Source organism: Pinus tabuliformis, chromosome 7 (genome assembly GCF_031772625.1).
Source record: "Pinus tabuliformis cultivar Carrire ecotype Pingquan chromosome 7, CPIR1, whole genome shotgun sequence".
Classification (NCBI taxonomy): Eukaryota; Viridiplantae; Streptophyta; class Pinopsida; order Pinales; family Pinaceae; genus Pinus; species Pinus tabuliformis.
Window position 1 is genome coordinate 1,052,189,847 of NC_142293.1, and position 16,282 is coordinate 1,052,206,128.

Consider the following 16,282-nt stretch of genomic DNA (forward strand, 5'->3'; position numbering starts at 1 on the left):
AAACAGTTGTGTAAAGAAACCAAAGAAGTTGGTTGTACTAAAGTAGCCAAAGAAGCCTGATAAGCCAGTGAGACAGACCAAACAATAAAATACAGACAAATCACATGGTAGGGGATTCTTCTAGATAACAGGCAATGTTTATCCAGCAACCTAGTGGATGGAAGTTTACCCATATGTGATCTTCAGAACAAAGGTCGGACCATGAATTGGAGGGACGCTTCAGTTCAAAATAATGTAATCAAGGCGTACAACTGTATGACTCAAAGAGGCTTCTATAATCTCAGTGTTGCCAAGGAGCATAGACAAAGAAGAAGGTACTCAATATTGGAACAAGGGTCATGTTTTACATTAGCGACTGTCATCTGAAAGGGGAACGAAGGTTTAAGATTTCTATTTCAGGACAAGAATGCTTGAGAGTCACATTTGTAAAGTGAGTAACCTACCTTGGCTTTCATTCATATACATGTTGTAGAATCATTAACAGATCCGGCATTTATTATTCTCTCTGCATTTATATATATATTATAGTGTTATGTATGCACTTGTATAAATCCCTACAAGTAGCCCTCATATTATATCCTTGAATCTTTGCACCTTTTAAAACCAAGGAAGACGAATCGTTCAATCATAATTGTTTTAAAGTGGACTAACTAGCATTGATATCTTCAAGAGAGGAATGGTGTTCCCAAAATAACTTCTTTAATAGAAATTGAAGACATCAAATGGTAATGGCTATCTTGAATTCTTCAAAACATCCTATACGTAGAAAAGATGCCAAGGACATTTGCCAGAGCAGCTAGGATCTTGTAAGTAATATTAGTCATTGGAACTCAAATTTATGATGTGAGAAATGCTTCGGCTATTATTACGGATTGATTTTTCTTCCCAAGGGCTTGGTTTTTTAAACATTAAATGTTCTATGTTATGACTGTCTTAGCATTCATTTGATTCTTCATGAAAAGGAAATAGTAACCACCTTAACTACAGCAGCATCATCCAATCGACCCCAACCAGCAGCAGAACCTATTCCAAAATGAAGAAAATTAGTAAAACATTTTGGGAAACTAGTACAATCGAAAAAGAAATTTCAAAATGTGATTCACATTTTCAGCAAAGTCCATGCGACGATCCTAGAATTTGCGTACATACCAAATGTAATAATTCCATTTCAAAAGTATGAAAATGTTTGTACGGTTCAAGCGAAGGTAGCCAAATCCATGTATTATAACAAGAAGGTATTCTCTACTGATAATATCCATGTTATGATTTTCAACTTAACAATTCGCTAGCATAAAATAGTCTCCCTAAGATCTCAGCCAGTGGTGATTTATTGTGCAATAACATAAAATTGTGTGCTAACTCGAAGTACTCGAAGTTGTAGAACAATTTCAAATAAAATCATGTCTAACAATGGACTTTAGATAACTTTTTTTAAGTCAAAATTATGTAGTAAAGTACAAATGTCCACAGATATATCTAAATATTAGCAGAAATGTCTTGTATTAGGTGTCCTAGACCTTGTGTTTGGTCAGACCATGGACGATCCCTTTGGGTTCATTCATGGCTCCCTTCATCCTAGATAGGATTGGATGGCCTTGGATGGACTTACTTCAAGACTCATGGTTTTAGAGGAGCTTGCTTACGTAGTGGTGATCACCAGTGTATGGGCTAGTCCAGCATGCATCAGTGTGCACCTATGTCTTATCACAAGATTATGTATTTATTGAGTTTGTATGTTACCTTGCCCTTGGCGCAGTATCCCTCAAATAGTTGTCACGCATCATAGTCTCATAAAGTCAACTTCTCACAATTCCAAGGTAGTTTACATTTCCCAATGCAAGTGGTCCCGGAAGTTAAAAACTCTAGTTGATCCCAATTTGTTCAGTTTGATGAGAGGATAACATGCCATGTTTAATTTTTTTAATTAGTGAAGGCATTGTCAAGTTACAATTCATCAAATTTCATCAACAGATACCATAAATTTCTAAGTGGCAAAATAGGGGCAGCATTGAACAATTTTAGACATGCATTATATCAAAAATGGCCTACAAGAAAAGAGGAACAAAACCCATGTTTCACATTTTCTATGTTCCTTAGGGTTTTAGAGATATAGCACAAGGATATGATGATGTGGCAGATGTGGAGATGATGTTGCAACACAGGGCACGATAAGGAAAATTGGAGTAACATTCAGCTGAAATGAAGCTAGTATTAGTTTATGGATTTGAGATAGCATTAGATAAGTGTTCTAGTCTCAGATGGTGCTAAGAGGCTAAGGAACACAAGATCTCCAATACCCAGAAATAGTTTCACAAGATAAGGCTATGAAACACCTTAATTAAATTAATTAGCCAATAATTAAATTATTTCCTAGGTCTCACTTAAAGAAGTTGTTTAATTAAAGTTAATTAATTAAAGATGTTTGAGATTGCTCTAGAGAATTCTATTTATGAAGTCTCATTGACCTTAGTCGTTGATAGAGATTTAATCTTGGTCGTTGAAGCCTCAATGAGAGATTATAAGAGCAGCTCGAAGGGATGGAGAAAGACACAGTTCACAGTTGTGAGAGTATCGTTATCTTGGCAGATCGGGCTACCCAGTTCACAACTTCAGTGAGGGCGCAGTTCAAGCAAAGGTAGAGCATCAAAGAGAGGGAGCAGCGGAAAACTTAGGAGGAGGATTCTGGAGAGTTTTCCATTTTTTCCCTAGTGGCGGATTGGCAGGAGACAGGGGGCCAAATTATCTGCTTAGAGGGTCGCAGAAGCCAGTGCAAATAGCCAAAAAATGTACAAAATCCACGAAATTCTGATCTACTAATATGACCAATCTGATATAAAATTTATTCTCACATAAACACAAAATTTCTCTACTAGATGTAGCAGAATAGGAACAGAGATAAAGGCACGGTCACACAATTCAAAAGCACAGAATTGTCAAGGGAACCCAACTAGGACAATCCTCTGCTTGATGATGTTCAAAAGTGTAACTAGGTTTGGTCTTCATAATGATATGTGTAATTATGATTTTATGTAATTGATGAAAAGAAGAAAATAAAATTATTTTTGTAATTCTTGAATCATGGGTTTCATGGTCAAGGAAATTTATTTTATAGTTAAAAGCTCCCATTGTGAGCCTTTAAGGTAGGTCATCATGTCATAAAGTCTAGTGATGTCAATGTCAAGGATTGAAGACCCATTTGGGCATGTAATTCATTGTAAAAGAAAATTTGTTAACCCTCCAAGACCATGTCACAAGCTCACCTTCAAGTCAACCTAAGGATGATTCTAGTATGACATGTCGGCCTTAGCTCTAGTTCAAGTTGGCTTATTTTGATGAACAAACCACTATATATAGGGCAGCTCGGCCTCCATTTGAGAACAAGAATTCTATCAATCCAGAAAGAGAGAAATAGAAGTGCGAAGATCTCAAGAAGAGTCCTATCTTCAAGCAAGCAAAGGAGGATCATCACCGAGTTCATTTTCTGATCTGTTTTTGGGCTAACACCTTCACACATGTGAGAATCTAGTAACGTCTATTGCAGAGAAGGGTTGAGGCTAGTAATGTCACCCTAGAAGCCGAGTCAAAGGAGAAGACAAAGCATTCATCAAGTCGAAGTATAGAAGGAATTCTTTCCATCCAAGTGAAGTGGTAACAAGGTGCAAAAAGTTGGTCAGCATCCATCACACATGCTGCAACTAGGGTTTTTGAAGAGGTCGAGGGTTACAGGTCTGATCCAAGAAGCCGAGATCTGAAGGACAACCAAGAAGGAGGGAGAAGCAAGCAGTTTGACCATCGTTGACTCAAGGAAGAAGAGGTTAAACTAATAGGTCTTGTGGCTTGGTCTTTGAGAGGTTAATAGGTCAAGGGTCTTGGTCATGGTCTTGGTATTCGTTAATTGAAGTCTTTATCAGAAGAAGAATTTGTTTGGGTTTTCCTCTCAAGTTGGAGAGGTTTTGGCCCTGGATAATCGCCTATATTCTGTGTCTCTTGTCTCTTTATGGTTTATGCTTTGGTAGCTGTTTGATAGAAGAATAACAATATAATAATCTAATCAAAGAAAAGATACTAATCTAAAGAAGTAAAAAAAATTCACAAACAGTTATCATTAAAGACAAATCTCCTAATTCCAATGCCCTGATTTCTCAACATGGTATCAGAGCTAAGGTGACAAATCAAGGAGTGGGCATCTCATCAAGGGAGACACAAGCACTCAAGGATCAAATCTCGAAGGACATCAAAGCAAAGTCAAGATCTACAAAGAAGTGTCACTACCCTAGATCGAAGAAGAAGTCTACACCAGGAAAAGTCTTGGGATCCTCAAAAGACCACAAAGACCCTATTCAAGTTGAAGAGGCCTACAAATCAAAGTATATTGAAGACTATTCATCCAAGAGAAGCAAGATCAAGGACGTTGTCATCATCTTCAAAAGGTTCTAAGGCAATCTCCCTCTCGTTGAAGCAAGGTCCTTACCATTGAAGAAGATCATCCAAGAAGCATCAAGACATCATCAAGAAGTCATCATTGATCATCATCAACAAGGACATCACCATCAAAGGATCTAAAGTGATCTCCCTCTTTTTGGAGTCAAGGATCATTCTTGAAGAGAACTATCTTCATCAAGGAGAAGTTCTCTATTATCTACATCATCATCAAATTCAAGGAGGCAGCAAGTGGAAGAAGCATCTTCACAAGTATACTTATGTTTACATCTGAATCTGTCAAAATGCCTTTTTGCAAGGAAAGCAACAAATTGGTTGGGGCTTCAAATTTTCTTGCATGGAAGAAGAGGACAAATCTAAATCTCATTGAAAATGAGGTCATGGAACATGTCAAAGGCTCAATCACCAAACCATCGAAAGAAGATGCTCAAGCACTTACATTGTTTATGGAAGGGGTAGTAAGGGCTCAAAGGATTCTCATAGAATCCATCAAGGATACCCTCATCCCATATGTATCTAAACTCGAAACTTCAAAAGAAATATATGACAAATTGGTAGAGTTGTTTTCTGTAAGCATTGCAGGAGAAGTTATCTCATTAAGGCAAGAACTCTACAAGCTAAGGGTATCAAAAGAAGAAGGAATAGCCTCATACTTTATCAGGATATCTGAAATAAGGGATCAACTTCAAATCTAGGAGTAATAATCTCTGACAAGGAGATGACCATTGTAGTACTAAATGCACTACCAGAGGAGTGGGGTAACTTTGCCTCAAGCATTTATGGGAAGAAAGAAGTTACTCCATTCCAGGATTTATGGTCACTATACAAGATTGAAGAAACTAGGCTGAAGGAAAAAACTGATGTAGGATCAAATGAGCAAAATCAAGCATATGTTTTTGTGGCAAAGAGAAAAGGAAAGTTTGGGAAATTTGATCCTCAGAAAGGGAAGAAGAATATGGCCAAGGTTCAATGCTATGGATGTCAGGAATATGGGCACGACAAGGGAGAATGTCCTAAGCTCAAGAAGGACAATAACAAAAGAGGAAGAGAAGAAGCCCATATTACCGAAGAAGTGGAGAAAGTTGAAAAGAAGAAATCCAAGAAAGAGGAAGTAAAAGATCTTTACTATGATTGAGATTGTCTTCCTCACCTAGTTCTTTTCAAGTTTCTGTTGTAAGGTATGGCAATCATAAGTCTTTGAGGCGCAGATAGGATGCATCATGGCATCATAGAAGCATTAAAAGCAAGAGCTCGTGACATCATCATAGGGAAGCATGAAAAATCGTTGAAATAGAAGTCTATGGCAATCACCTATGGAAGAAAATATATCTCTTGGTAACCTCATTAAAAGCATAAGTGGTACTCATGGGGAAAAGAAAAGTCATCTAGTACAAAGCTCATCATACATCAGTCAAAAGGAAACATTTGTTGGATGAGGATACTCAAGATCCTCTATTAGAATCTTCATCGAAAGGTCCACCAATCAAAAGGAAGCAAATGCTTCATCAAGAATTCCAACTTGTAGGAATACAAGGGAGGATGGTATGTTGTCAAAAGAAGTAAAACATGTCAATGGATTGAGGTTCTTTCAATCAAGGAAGTTGTTGAAGGAAGTCTAGATGACCTAAAGGAAAATGAGGTAGGTATGCCTGTATTTGATAAACTAGTCATGTCATATGGTTGCAAGTAACTCGGATAAATGCTTTATCTCAAGAGCATGATCAAGAGAATAGGATCTCCTCAATTGAAGAGATGCAAGAAGGCATGGGTCACACATTGACTAGATGAAATCAACATAATATGTCCTCATATGAAATATGAGGTGGTTGACAATAATTAGAGGAACTATGATCGGAAGTTCCTGGAAAAAAATGTGTGAAGAAAGAAAGGAAGAGATTGTTAGATATGCAACTATGAAGAAGGCAATCAACATCCAAGGACTGAGAGATTTGACTATGATATCTCCATGAAAGATATGAAGACCCTGATGAAGTTTGAAAAAGAAGGAGACCCTTGACAATGTATATCTTTTGGAGATGTGTCATCATGTATGAAGGATGTTGATGCAAATAGGAAGATGTCATGATGAAAGACCATCACAAAGGTAATTTTGATTTAATGTTCATTTCATATGATATCTGGATGGGCTTATGCAAGGCCGCCAAGGGTAGAGTTGTGGATGTCTTCCACCACTAATAACTAAAAGAATATTGAATGAATTCATTAGGAATGAGCAAACAGCTCAATGATAATACAGAGATATTTACAATAATAGAAACATCAGGTTTCTATGTAGAATATGGAAACAATCAGTTTCATCTTAAGAAACTGCTAAAAGAATAAAAATAGCAACAGCTAAAAGAATGAGCATTAAATACTAAATAGAAATATTTTAATACCCTCCCTTAATGCTCAATCTATTTACAACACCAATAGACCCTCGGAATTTTACAAATTTATCAGGACCAAGGGGCTTGGTGAAAATGTCGGCTGGCTGCTCTGTTGTGGGAACATATTGCAACTGAACTGAGCCGTCTTCAACCAGCTGGCGAATGTAGTGGCAATGAGTTTCCACATGCTTTGTTCGTTCATGAAAGACTGGATTCTTGGCAAGTTTGAGCACTCCCTGATTATCACAGAACAAAGGAGTAGGCCCTGTCTGGAAAACATGCATATCTGCAAGCATACGTCGAAGCCAAACTGCCTCACAGGATGCCTTAACTGCTCCCCGATACTCAGCTTCTGTTGAGGAGAGAGCCACTGCCTGTTGCTTCTTACTAGTCCAAGTAACAGCACCAGATCCTAGACTAAACACATACCCAGCTGTAGATTTACGGTCATCAACCGAACCGGCCCAGTCAGAGTCAGTGTAGCCACTGAGAATAGGATTTGAACTGCGAGTATATAAGAGGCCATAATCAAAAGTACCACGCACATATCGTAGCACCCGCTTTGCTGCTATCCAATGATCAGCTTTAGGAGCTGACATGAAGCGGGAAATGTAGCTTACTGCAAAACTGATGTCAGGTCTGGTAGCAGTAAGATAGATGAGACTGCCCACTAATTGCCTGAATAAAGTTTCATCCACAAGAGGAGAGGGTGACTGTGCTGAAAGTTTGAGCCCTGGTTCCATAGGAGTCGTGGCCGGTTTGCAATCCTGCATTCTGAACCTTTCCACAAGATTTTTGGCATACTTGGACTGAGAGAGAAAGATCTGAATTTCGGTCTGCCAAACTTCAACCCCCAGGCAGTAATGAAGAAGTCCCAAGTCTGTCATCTCAAAAGTTCTGCATAGATCTTGTTTGATCCCATGAATCAAATGTGCAGAGCTGCCAGTAATGATAAGGTCATCCACATAGACAACCACAAACAAGATATCACCACCAGTATGCTTGATATACAGGTTTGCATCAGATGGACTCCGCTGAAAACCCTGATCTGTCAGGTACTGATCAATTTTCATGTACCAAGCCCGAGGAGCTTGTTTCAATCCATAGATTGCTTTAGCTAACCGACACACTTTCTGTTCTTGACCAGCAACCTTGAATCCTGGAGGCTGCGTCATGTAGACTTCTTCTTGGAGATCACCATTTAGGAAAGCACTCTTTACATCCATTTGATGAACTTTCCAATTGAACTGAGCTGCTAGAGCAAGGACAAGCCTTATGGTACTCATCTTGGCTGTAGGAGCAAAAGTCTCCTCATAGTCGATGCCTTCCTTCTGTGAGAACCCTTGAGCCACAAGACGAGCTTTATACTTGTCTATGGTTCCATCAGCTTTGTATTTCACTTTATACACCCATTTGCAGCCTATGGGCTTTTTTTCGGCAGGAAGATCAGAAAGCGTCCAGGTGTGATTCTTCTGAAGACTCTGGAATTCGGCTTCCATAGCCTGTTCCCACTCAGATGTACCCTTAGCCTCTGAATAGGTTTGAGGCTCAAAAATACTGTGTAAGTTAGCCATAAGAGCGAAATTGACTGTAGACTGTTGTCTGTTCTTATGTCTAGAAGTTCTACCTTCAAGGAGCTCATCATCCCGGAGATCACCAATGGTTTTAGCCCACCATTTAGGCCGAAGAGTAGAAGAACCAATATCAGGAGTAGAGGAACCAATATCAGGAGGACGTGGAGTAGACTCAAGAGCAATAGGGGCAGCAAGGGGAGGGTTATTTTCTGGAGGAAGCTCAGATAGAGTATTATCAAATACTGATGCTACATCATCCCTCCCATCAGGTGGACCGACCGGAAGAAGAACACTGTGAGGTTGATCCTCAAAACGCTGCTCAGAAGAAGAAGACTGAAAGAATCCTCTGTCTTCATCAAATACTACATCTCGACTGAAGCTAAGACGACCAGTGGCTATATCTATCAGCCTATAGGCCTTGTGATGATCACTGTAACCTGTCATCATGAGTTTCTGGCTTTTGGAATCCAACTTAGAGCGCTTAGCAGGTGGAATCCAAACATATGCAACTGAGCCAAATACTTTGAGGTGACTGATCTTAGGCTTACGACCAGACCAAACTTCTTCAGGAGTCTTCCCTTTAACAGCCTGAGTAGGTGATCGGTTAAGAAGGTAAACAGCAGTAAATACTGCTTCAGCCCAGAATTTGTTTGGAACACTCCTGTGTTGTAACATGGAACGAGCCATTTCAACAACCATGTGGTTGCGACGCTCGACAACACTGTTCTGCTGGGGAGTGTAAAGTGTGGTTAATTGTCGTTTGATGCCATGAATATCACAGAAGTTGGCAAAAGCTGAGGAACAAAATTCCCCCCCATTGTCAGTTCTAAGGGTCATGATATTACACCCAGATTCTTTTTCAACTAAGGTTTTAAACTTCTGAAAGGTACTAAGAGTATCAGATTTATTTTTTAAAAAATACACCCACATCTTTCTACTGAAGTCATCTACAATAAGTAAAAAATATTTGCAAGCAGTGATAGAAGCTGTATTCATAGGACCACAAATGTCAGCGTGAAGTAACTGAAGTACCTTAGATGCGCGCCAAGATTCTCCACTTTTGAATGAAGACCGATGTTGCTTTCCCGCTTGACAGGCACTGCATACCCTCAACTGCTAAGTCTGAATATCAGGTAATCCTGACACAAGTCCCTCCCGAGAGAGCTGAGAGAGATACTGCATATTTAGATGCCCATATCGCTGATGCCATAGAGTGCTGATGGGAGAGACACGTGCTGCTAGAGCTACTTCTGTAGAGTCACCGGTGTCAAGTAGCCTGTATAGACCATGGTCCTCTAGGCCAACAGCAACTGTTAGACTGGTCTCCCTGTCAATGATGGAGCACTTGTGTGCACTGAACACAACATCGAGCTGAGGAGAATTCCTCATAATCTGGCTGACAGATAGCAGATTAATCTCCATACCGGGAACATAGTATACATTCAGAAATATGAGCGTGCGTCCACCAGACTGAATTTGAACTGTACCCCTGCCAGCTACAGTGTACTTTTCACCTCCACCAAATACTACGGAATCACTGAAAGGTGAGAAGTCAATAAACCAATCACGCCTGTGAGAGAAGTGGCGTGATGCACCAGAATCAATGTACCATGCAGAGGAAGGAACATGTTCTGAAGACCTTTTAGCCATAAAGGCGTAAAAGGCAGAATCTGTCTGCTCGGAATGTTCTGCAACATTTGCTGTCTGATGTGGCCCTCCCTGTTTCTTCTGTTCAGAAGCAATCCTCTGTCGGCAATCTTTCTTCATGTGACCGAACCTGTGACAGTAATTACACTGCACACTTTTCTTCCTAGCAGGATCAAACGGCTGAGAAGAGCCTTTCTGCTGAAAGAACTGAGAGGACTGGTATTTTGCAGCAAATGCATTTTCCGAGGGCACTGATGACGCACCACTACCAAACTGCTGTTTCCACCGATCCTGCTGCAGAAGTTTGGTACATAAATCTGGAAACTTCAGATCAACATTTGTGGTTGTAATGTTGAGTGTTTCTATGAAGTGTTCATAAGATTTCGGTAGACTTTTCAGAGTAATGACTACCATATCTTCTTCCTCCATGGTCCGACCAATGGCTTCGAGCTGATCTCGAATGTCTTTAATTTTGTTGAGATGTTCCTGTAAAGACATATGTTCATCCATCATGATGGAGAACAACTGATTTTTGAGAAAAAATGCTCTGCTTTTGTCAGATGTCTCGTGCAGTTCTTTCAACTGTTGCCAGATTTCGGCAGCGGTCTTGCCAGAAGGAATCTGTGGTAACTGATCATCAGCGACAGAGAGCTTGAGAAGCATAACAGCCTCTCGATTTCGATCATCAAATTTATCCTGATCGGTACCAGTTGTACCGGGACGAGGCTCTTTGCCCAAAATGAGCTGATCAAGACGCCTGTATTCAAAAATGGTTAGCATTCTCTGTTTCCAAATGTTATAGTTGCTGCCATTAAAGCGTTGATTTCCCTCTAACATCAGATTCGTGAGCGTGGCCATTTTCCCAAAGACAATACAGAAGTCTGACACACAAAAAAATGTAGCTGCCTGCTTAAAATTCCTCTTTCAAGATGACTGTACCAAACCTTAACAAATTCTGCTTTGAAAGAAATAGTCTTGCACAAAAATAACTCAGATCTGTATCAGTGCACCAGATCAAAAACACCAGACCAAAAAAACTCAGATCTGTATCTTCATAAAATTAAAGCTGATTTGAAGAGAGAGAAAAAGAATACGTAGACTGAAGCTGTCCACGATTATGTATACGTTGTTCTGGTCCCACCGCTTCAAAGGAAAATCACAATAAACTTTAATCAAATCGCTAATCAAACACGTGAATCTGGAAAATGCCGTTACTTGAAAATACCGTCACTGGAAAATGCCGTCACTGGAAAATGCGTGATATTTTTAATGCCGTCACTATAATCTGAAAAATGCCGTCACGTGATGCAAGCGGGGCTTAAATCTCTGGAGGATCTCGATCTGTTGAATACGTGAGCCAAAATACGTGAGGGAAAAAAAACTGTTTAACTGTAGCTTCGACTTTGGACGCAAACGCTTCAACTTCGGTTTCCGCTACCGCTTCCGGTTAGGCCCTCGATCTGGTGGAGGAGACAGTCAATAGATTGATACCACGGGGGGCAGCCAATGGAATGATATTACTGTAACTTGATATGATTCGGGCGTGCGATTCCCGTGTAGCGAAGACTGTGTGGGCGTCGGGCGTGTAGACTGTGTTGCCACGTTCCCGTGTGGCAAAGCAAATCCTCAGCTGAGCAGCGAACACTTATATTCTCAGTGGCTAGGCTTCAAGTGCCACGATGAGACAACAAAGCTTCAAACAAATAAACTGTTCAACCGACAAATAGACTGCTGCCCCCGGATTCGAAATGCCGGATTTTAATTTCAAGGCAATTTCACGATTCCGCCACAAAGTTAATTCCTCATAAAATGACAATGCAGGAGAAGAATCCCTTTCTGTATCGAGATTGACGACTGTAAGCTTTTATCACAGTGAGCAAAGCCGAGGCTAAGACTCAGTGAAGGCTACCTGGCTTACAGAGGACTCGACCTTAGAAAGGAATGAAGGAACTCAAGGGATTAGAATACGAAGCGGATAGTTGATCAAGAAATCTACAGACCCTGAGAGCAGTTTCGAAATGAACTCCTGAATTTTTCAAACTATGAAAAATTATTTTGAAAAAATCCCTGTGCTCTGATACCATAAAAGAATATTGAATGAATTCATTAGGAATGAGCAAACAGCTCAATGATAATACAGAGATATTTACAATAATAGAAACATCAGGTTTCTATGTAGAATATGGAAACAATCAGTTTCATCTTAAGAAACTACTAAAAGAATAAAAATAGCAACAGCTAAAAGAATGAGCATTAAATACTAAATAGAAATATTCTAATAATAACCATATAGCAGGACGAAAGATCCTTAAGGAAACATGGCATGAAGAAGGCAACATAGCATGAAGGAAGACCAAATATGGACTAATGGATCACTTTCCAATAAAAGAAATGATGACTTGACAGGTTCATGGATGAAAGTGATGGATGGTTTGTACCCTACAATGAAGTCCCAAAATATTTGGACTCTATGACAAAGAAGAAATTCATGACATCAAAGGAAGGAGTTCTACAAGCAACTAGCTACCCCATGATCTCCACCTGGAGAGTTGCTGGAAGCAAGTCCCTGGTCAAGAGGGAGCTTGGTCAAGTCCCTATTTGAGAGGGAGCTTGGGTACATTCCTCTTATAGGAATGGGTACATTCCCTCAGTGGAATGGGTTGTCCTCCCTAAGCTAAGAGGGAGAGATAGACACATCATTCTTGTCTTCGCTTTGGAATACAATATGGAGGATTGGGTAAACATTTGGCATCCAATACTTTTTGAGGATTAGTTAGGGAATCCAAGATAAGAGTAGTCATAGAGGACTGATATTCTTTGAGGACTGGGAATACAAGATAAGAATAGTCCTGGTGGAACACACTCTGAGAACCCGGGTAGGGTATGTTCCGAGAGAGACAATGATAAGGGTGTCTATACATCATTTTTCTCGCCAGCATTGAGCTCTAATCTTGTCGAGAGATAGAGCGATTAGTCAAGGCCTTGCTATGTTACAATGCTAGATAATATGAAGCTATACAGATGGGTTACCAATCCGACTCTTCTTATCAGAGTTCTTCAGATTGAGAATGTCCAAGTACCTTGTATGGATTATGAATACCTCCCTAGTTAAGATGGTGTGTTGAAAAGTGTAACTAAGATCGGTCTTCATAATGACATCTGTAATTATGATTTTATGTAATTGATGAAACAAAGAAAATAAAATTATTTTTGTAATACTTCAATCATAGGTTTCATGATCAAGGAATTTTATTTTATAGTTAAAAGCTCCCATTGTGAGCCTTTAGGGTTGGTCATCAAGTCATAAAGTCTAGTGATGTCAATGTCAAGGATTGAAGACCCATTTGGGCATGTAATTCATTGTAAAAGAAAATTTGTTAGCCCAAGACCATGTCACAAGCTCACCTGCAAGTCGGCCTAAGGGTGATTCTAGTATGACATGTCAGCCTTGGATCTAGTTCAAGTCGGCTTATTTTGATGAATAAACAACTATATATAGGGCAGCTTAGCCTCCATTTGAGAACAAGAATTCGGTCAAGCAAGAAAGAGAGAAATAGAAATGCGAAGATCTCAGGGAGAGTCTTATCTTCAAGCAAGCAAAGGAGGATCATCACTGAGTTCATTTTCTGATCTATTTTTGGGCTAACACCTCCACACGTGTGAGAATCTAGTATTGTCTGCTGCAGAGAAGGGTCGAGGCTAGTAAGGTCACCCTAGAAGTCGAATCAAAGGAGAAGACATAGCATTCATCAAGCCGAAGTATAGAAGGAAGTCTTTCCATCCAAGCGAAGTGGTAACAAGGTGCAAAAAGTTGGTCAACATCCATCACACGTGCTGCAACTAGGGTTTCTGAAGAGGCCGAGGGTTGCAGGTCTGATCCAAGAAGCCGAGATCTGAAGGATAACCAAGAAGGAGGGAGAAGCAAGCAGTTTGACCATCATTGACTCAAGGAAGAAGAGGTTAAAGTAAGAGGTCTTGTGACTTGATCTTGGAGAGGTTAATAGGTCAGGGGTCGTGTTCATGGTCTTGGTATTCGTCAATTGAAGTCTCTATAAGAAGAAGAGTTTGTTTGGGTTTTCCTCTCAAGTTGGAGAGGTTTTGGCTTTGGTTGATCACCTATATTCTGTGTCTCTTGTCTCTTTATGGTTTATGCTTTGGTAGTTGTTTGATAGAAGAACACTATAATAATCTAATCAAAGAAAATGTCATAATCTAAAGAAGTAAAAATCATTCATGAGCAGATATCATTAAAGAGAAATATCCTAATTCCAATGCCCTAGATTTCTCAACAGATAAGAATTTTATTGATAGAAAAAACTGAGAAATTGATCTCTTACAAAATAATTGTTTCAATCTGAAAAAAACCTAGTTTCCCTGCGTTGAACCAAGCTTGAAACCCTTGCAAGGTTGTTGATCTCTGCTGCCCTCTACCAACCTGATGCAGGAGCATTCCACTTCCAAGTCAAATACTTTTGACTAGACCTAGGGGTTGTTTCATTTACCAAGGGAGTTGGTTCCCTAATTGAGTGTAAATATTTAATTATTTGTATTTTTCCTAAGTTTGTAAAGGGATTCTAGAGAAATATGTAATAAGATCTCTTTTAAGAAGAAGATCTCGAGAATATTTCAGAATTTAGAGGGAAGTTAGACTAGTGAGAGATTTTTGTTTATCTAAGAATCCTACATTAGTGGTTTAGGTGAATTAGTTCATAATCCTTTTTATGGATTTCTAATATATAAAAATGAGAGAAAGGAGTCGTAGAAGGTGTGATAAAGGTGTGATAGAGGTGTGGTAGAGAGATGTGAGAGAGGGTGCAAGCGAGAGGCTTGGGAAGCCGAGATCTGGCTTAAGGCTAGAATGGGCCATTTAATGTAAAACCAGGCCAAATCGGCCTCTTGTAAATCTGTGTACATATTTATTCCCAGCAATAGAGATTTTGTTACAATTCTGTATGAAGACATGTGTGTTCATAGTTTTAATTCCTTTGAAATAAATCGAGAACCTGTAGATGTGTGTGCGTTGTGGGTGTAGAGGTACACGATTTTGTAGATATAGTAAAAGCTCAGGAGAGATAAGCAGTCGAATCTCTAAGGAATCCATCTTCGAATGACTGTTAAGAGTGCATTTTGTTGCGATTGAAAACTCAGGAGAGAATTGCACCTTTATACAAGCATTGTTTACAAAATCGGAGTAGTGTTACGCGCACAATACAGCCATGAAAGGCTATGAGAGAACTACATAGTGTTATGTGCACAGTGTAGAGAGAGAAAGAGTCGAGCACAGAGCTGAGAGGGAGCAGCCAGACAGAAGTGATATTGTTACTTTACCGAAGGATTCGAGCGTAGAGAGTTGGGAGGAGTGAAGAGAGTTGAGGCAGAAGTAAGCCTAAAAAGGACAACACTTAGACAATTTTTGCCCTTGAGAAAAGTTTGTCTCTTGTCGAAGCCGGGATCATCCTCAAACAAAATCTCTTGACATAAATGTAAACAGTGGGTCGGAGCTGTCAAACACGGAAGTACCCTTAGAAACCCAAGTATACACGACCAGGAAGGATGCACCAGGCCATGTCATCTATGAAGGGATAGCCCAAAAGAATCATTTGGAGCCCCAAGTCTACGTGACTGGGAAGGAAGCATTGGCAGACGTATAAGTGAGTACCTCCAGAAGATTCACTTGGAGCCCAAGTCTAAGCAACTAGGAAGAGTAAAGCTTAGGGCCAGCTCAGCGTTGGTGGACTTATAAGTGGGGACCGCTCGGAAGGAATAGTCGAGGGGGATAGAACCCAACCGCACTTTGGAGTTCTATACAATAGAGAGGCAAGTCAAAGGATATCATATGGCGCTCAAACGCTTCGTGCCAAGTAGGAGTGGGGAGGGTGGAGCCCACCCGGCCACTACCTAACCCGAAAATTAACATTGGAGGCGCCCAGGCTACACATCGGGCTCTAACTATTAGGACACGTCTGTTGAAAAGTGTAACTAGGTTCGGTTTTCATAATGACATGTGTAATTGTGATTTTATGTAATTGATATAAAAAAAAAACAAATTGTAGTACTTGAATCATGGGTTCATGATCAAGGAATTTTATTCTAGTTAAGGTTCCCATTGCGAACCTTTAGGTTTTGACAACAAGTCATAAAAGTCAAATTGAGTCAATGTCATGTATGAATGACCCTTCTTGGGCATGTTGCATATTTGTATGAGTCATTAAAAGGATAAAAAGGCCCTCC

At 39.9% G+C, this 16,282-nt stretch overlaps 1 protein-coding gene across 1 annotated transcript in view; it reads right to left on the bottom strand.

Annotated features, from left to right (window-relative positions):
• The window catches only part of LOC149251276 (ketose-bisphosphate aldolase class-II family protein), a 457,406-nt gene that overhangs the window by 215,295 nt on the left and 225,829 nt on the right, over positions 1 to 16,282 (bottom strand). The window contains exon 23 of the mRNA XM_089459330.1: positions 977 to 1,023. Within this exon, the coding sequence (XP_089315456.1) occupies positions 977 to 1,023 (47 nt within the window). The remainder of the gene's footprint in view (positions 1 to 976; positions 1,024 to 16,282) is intronic.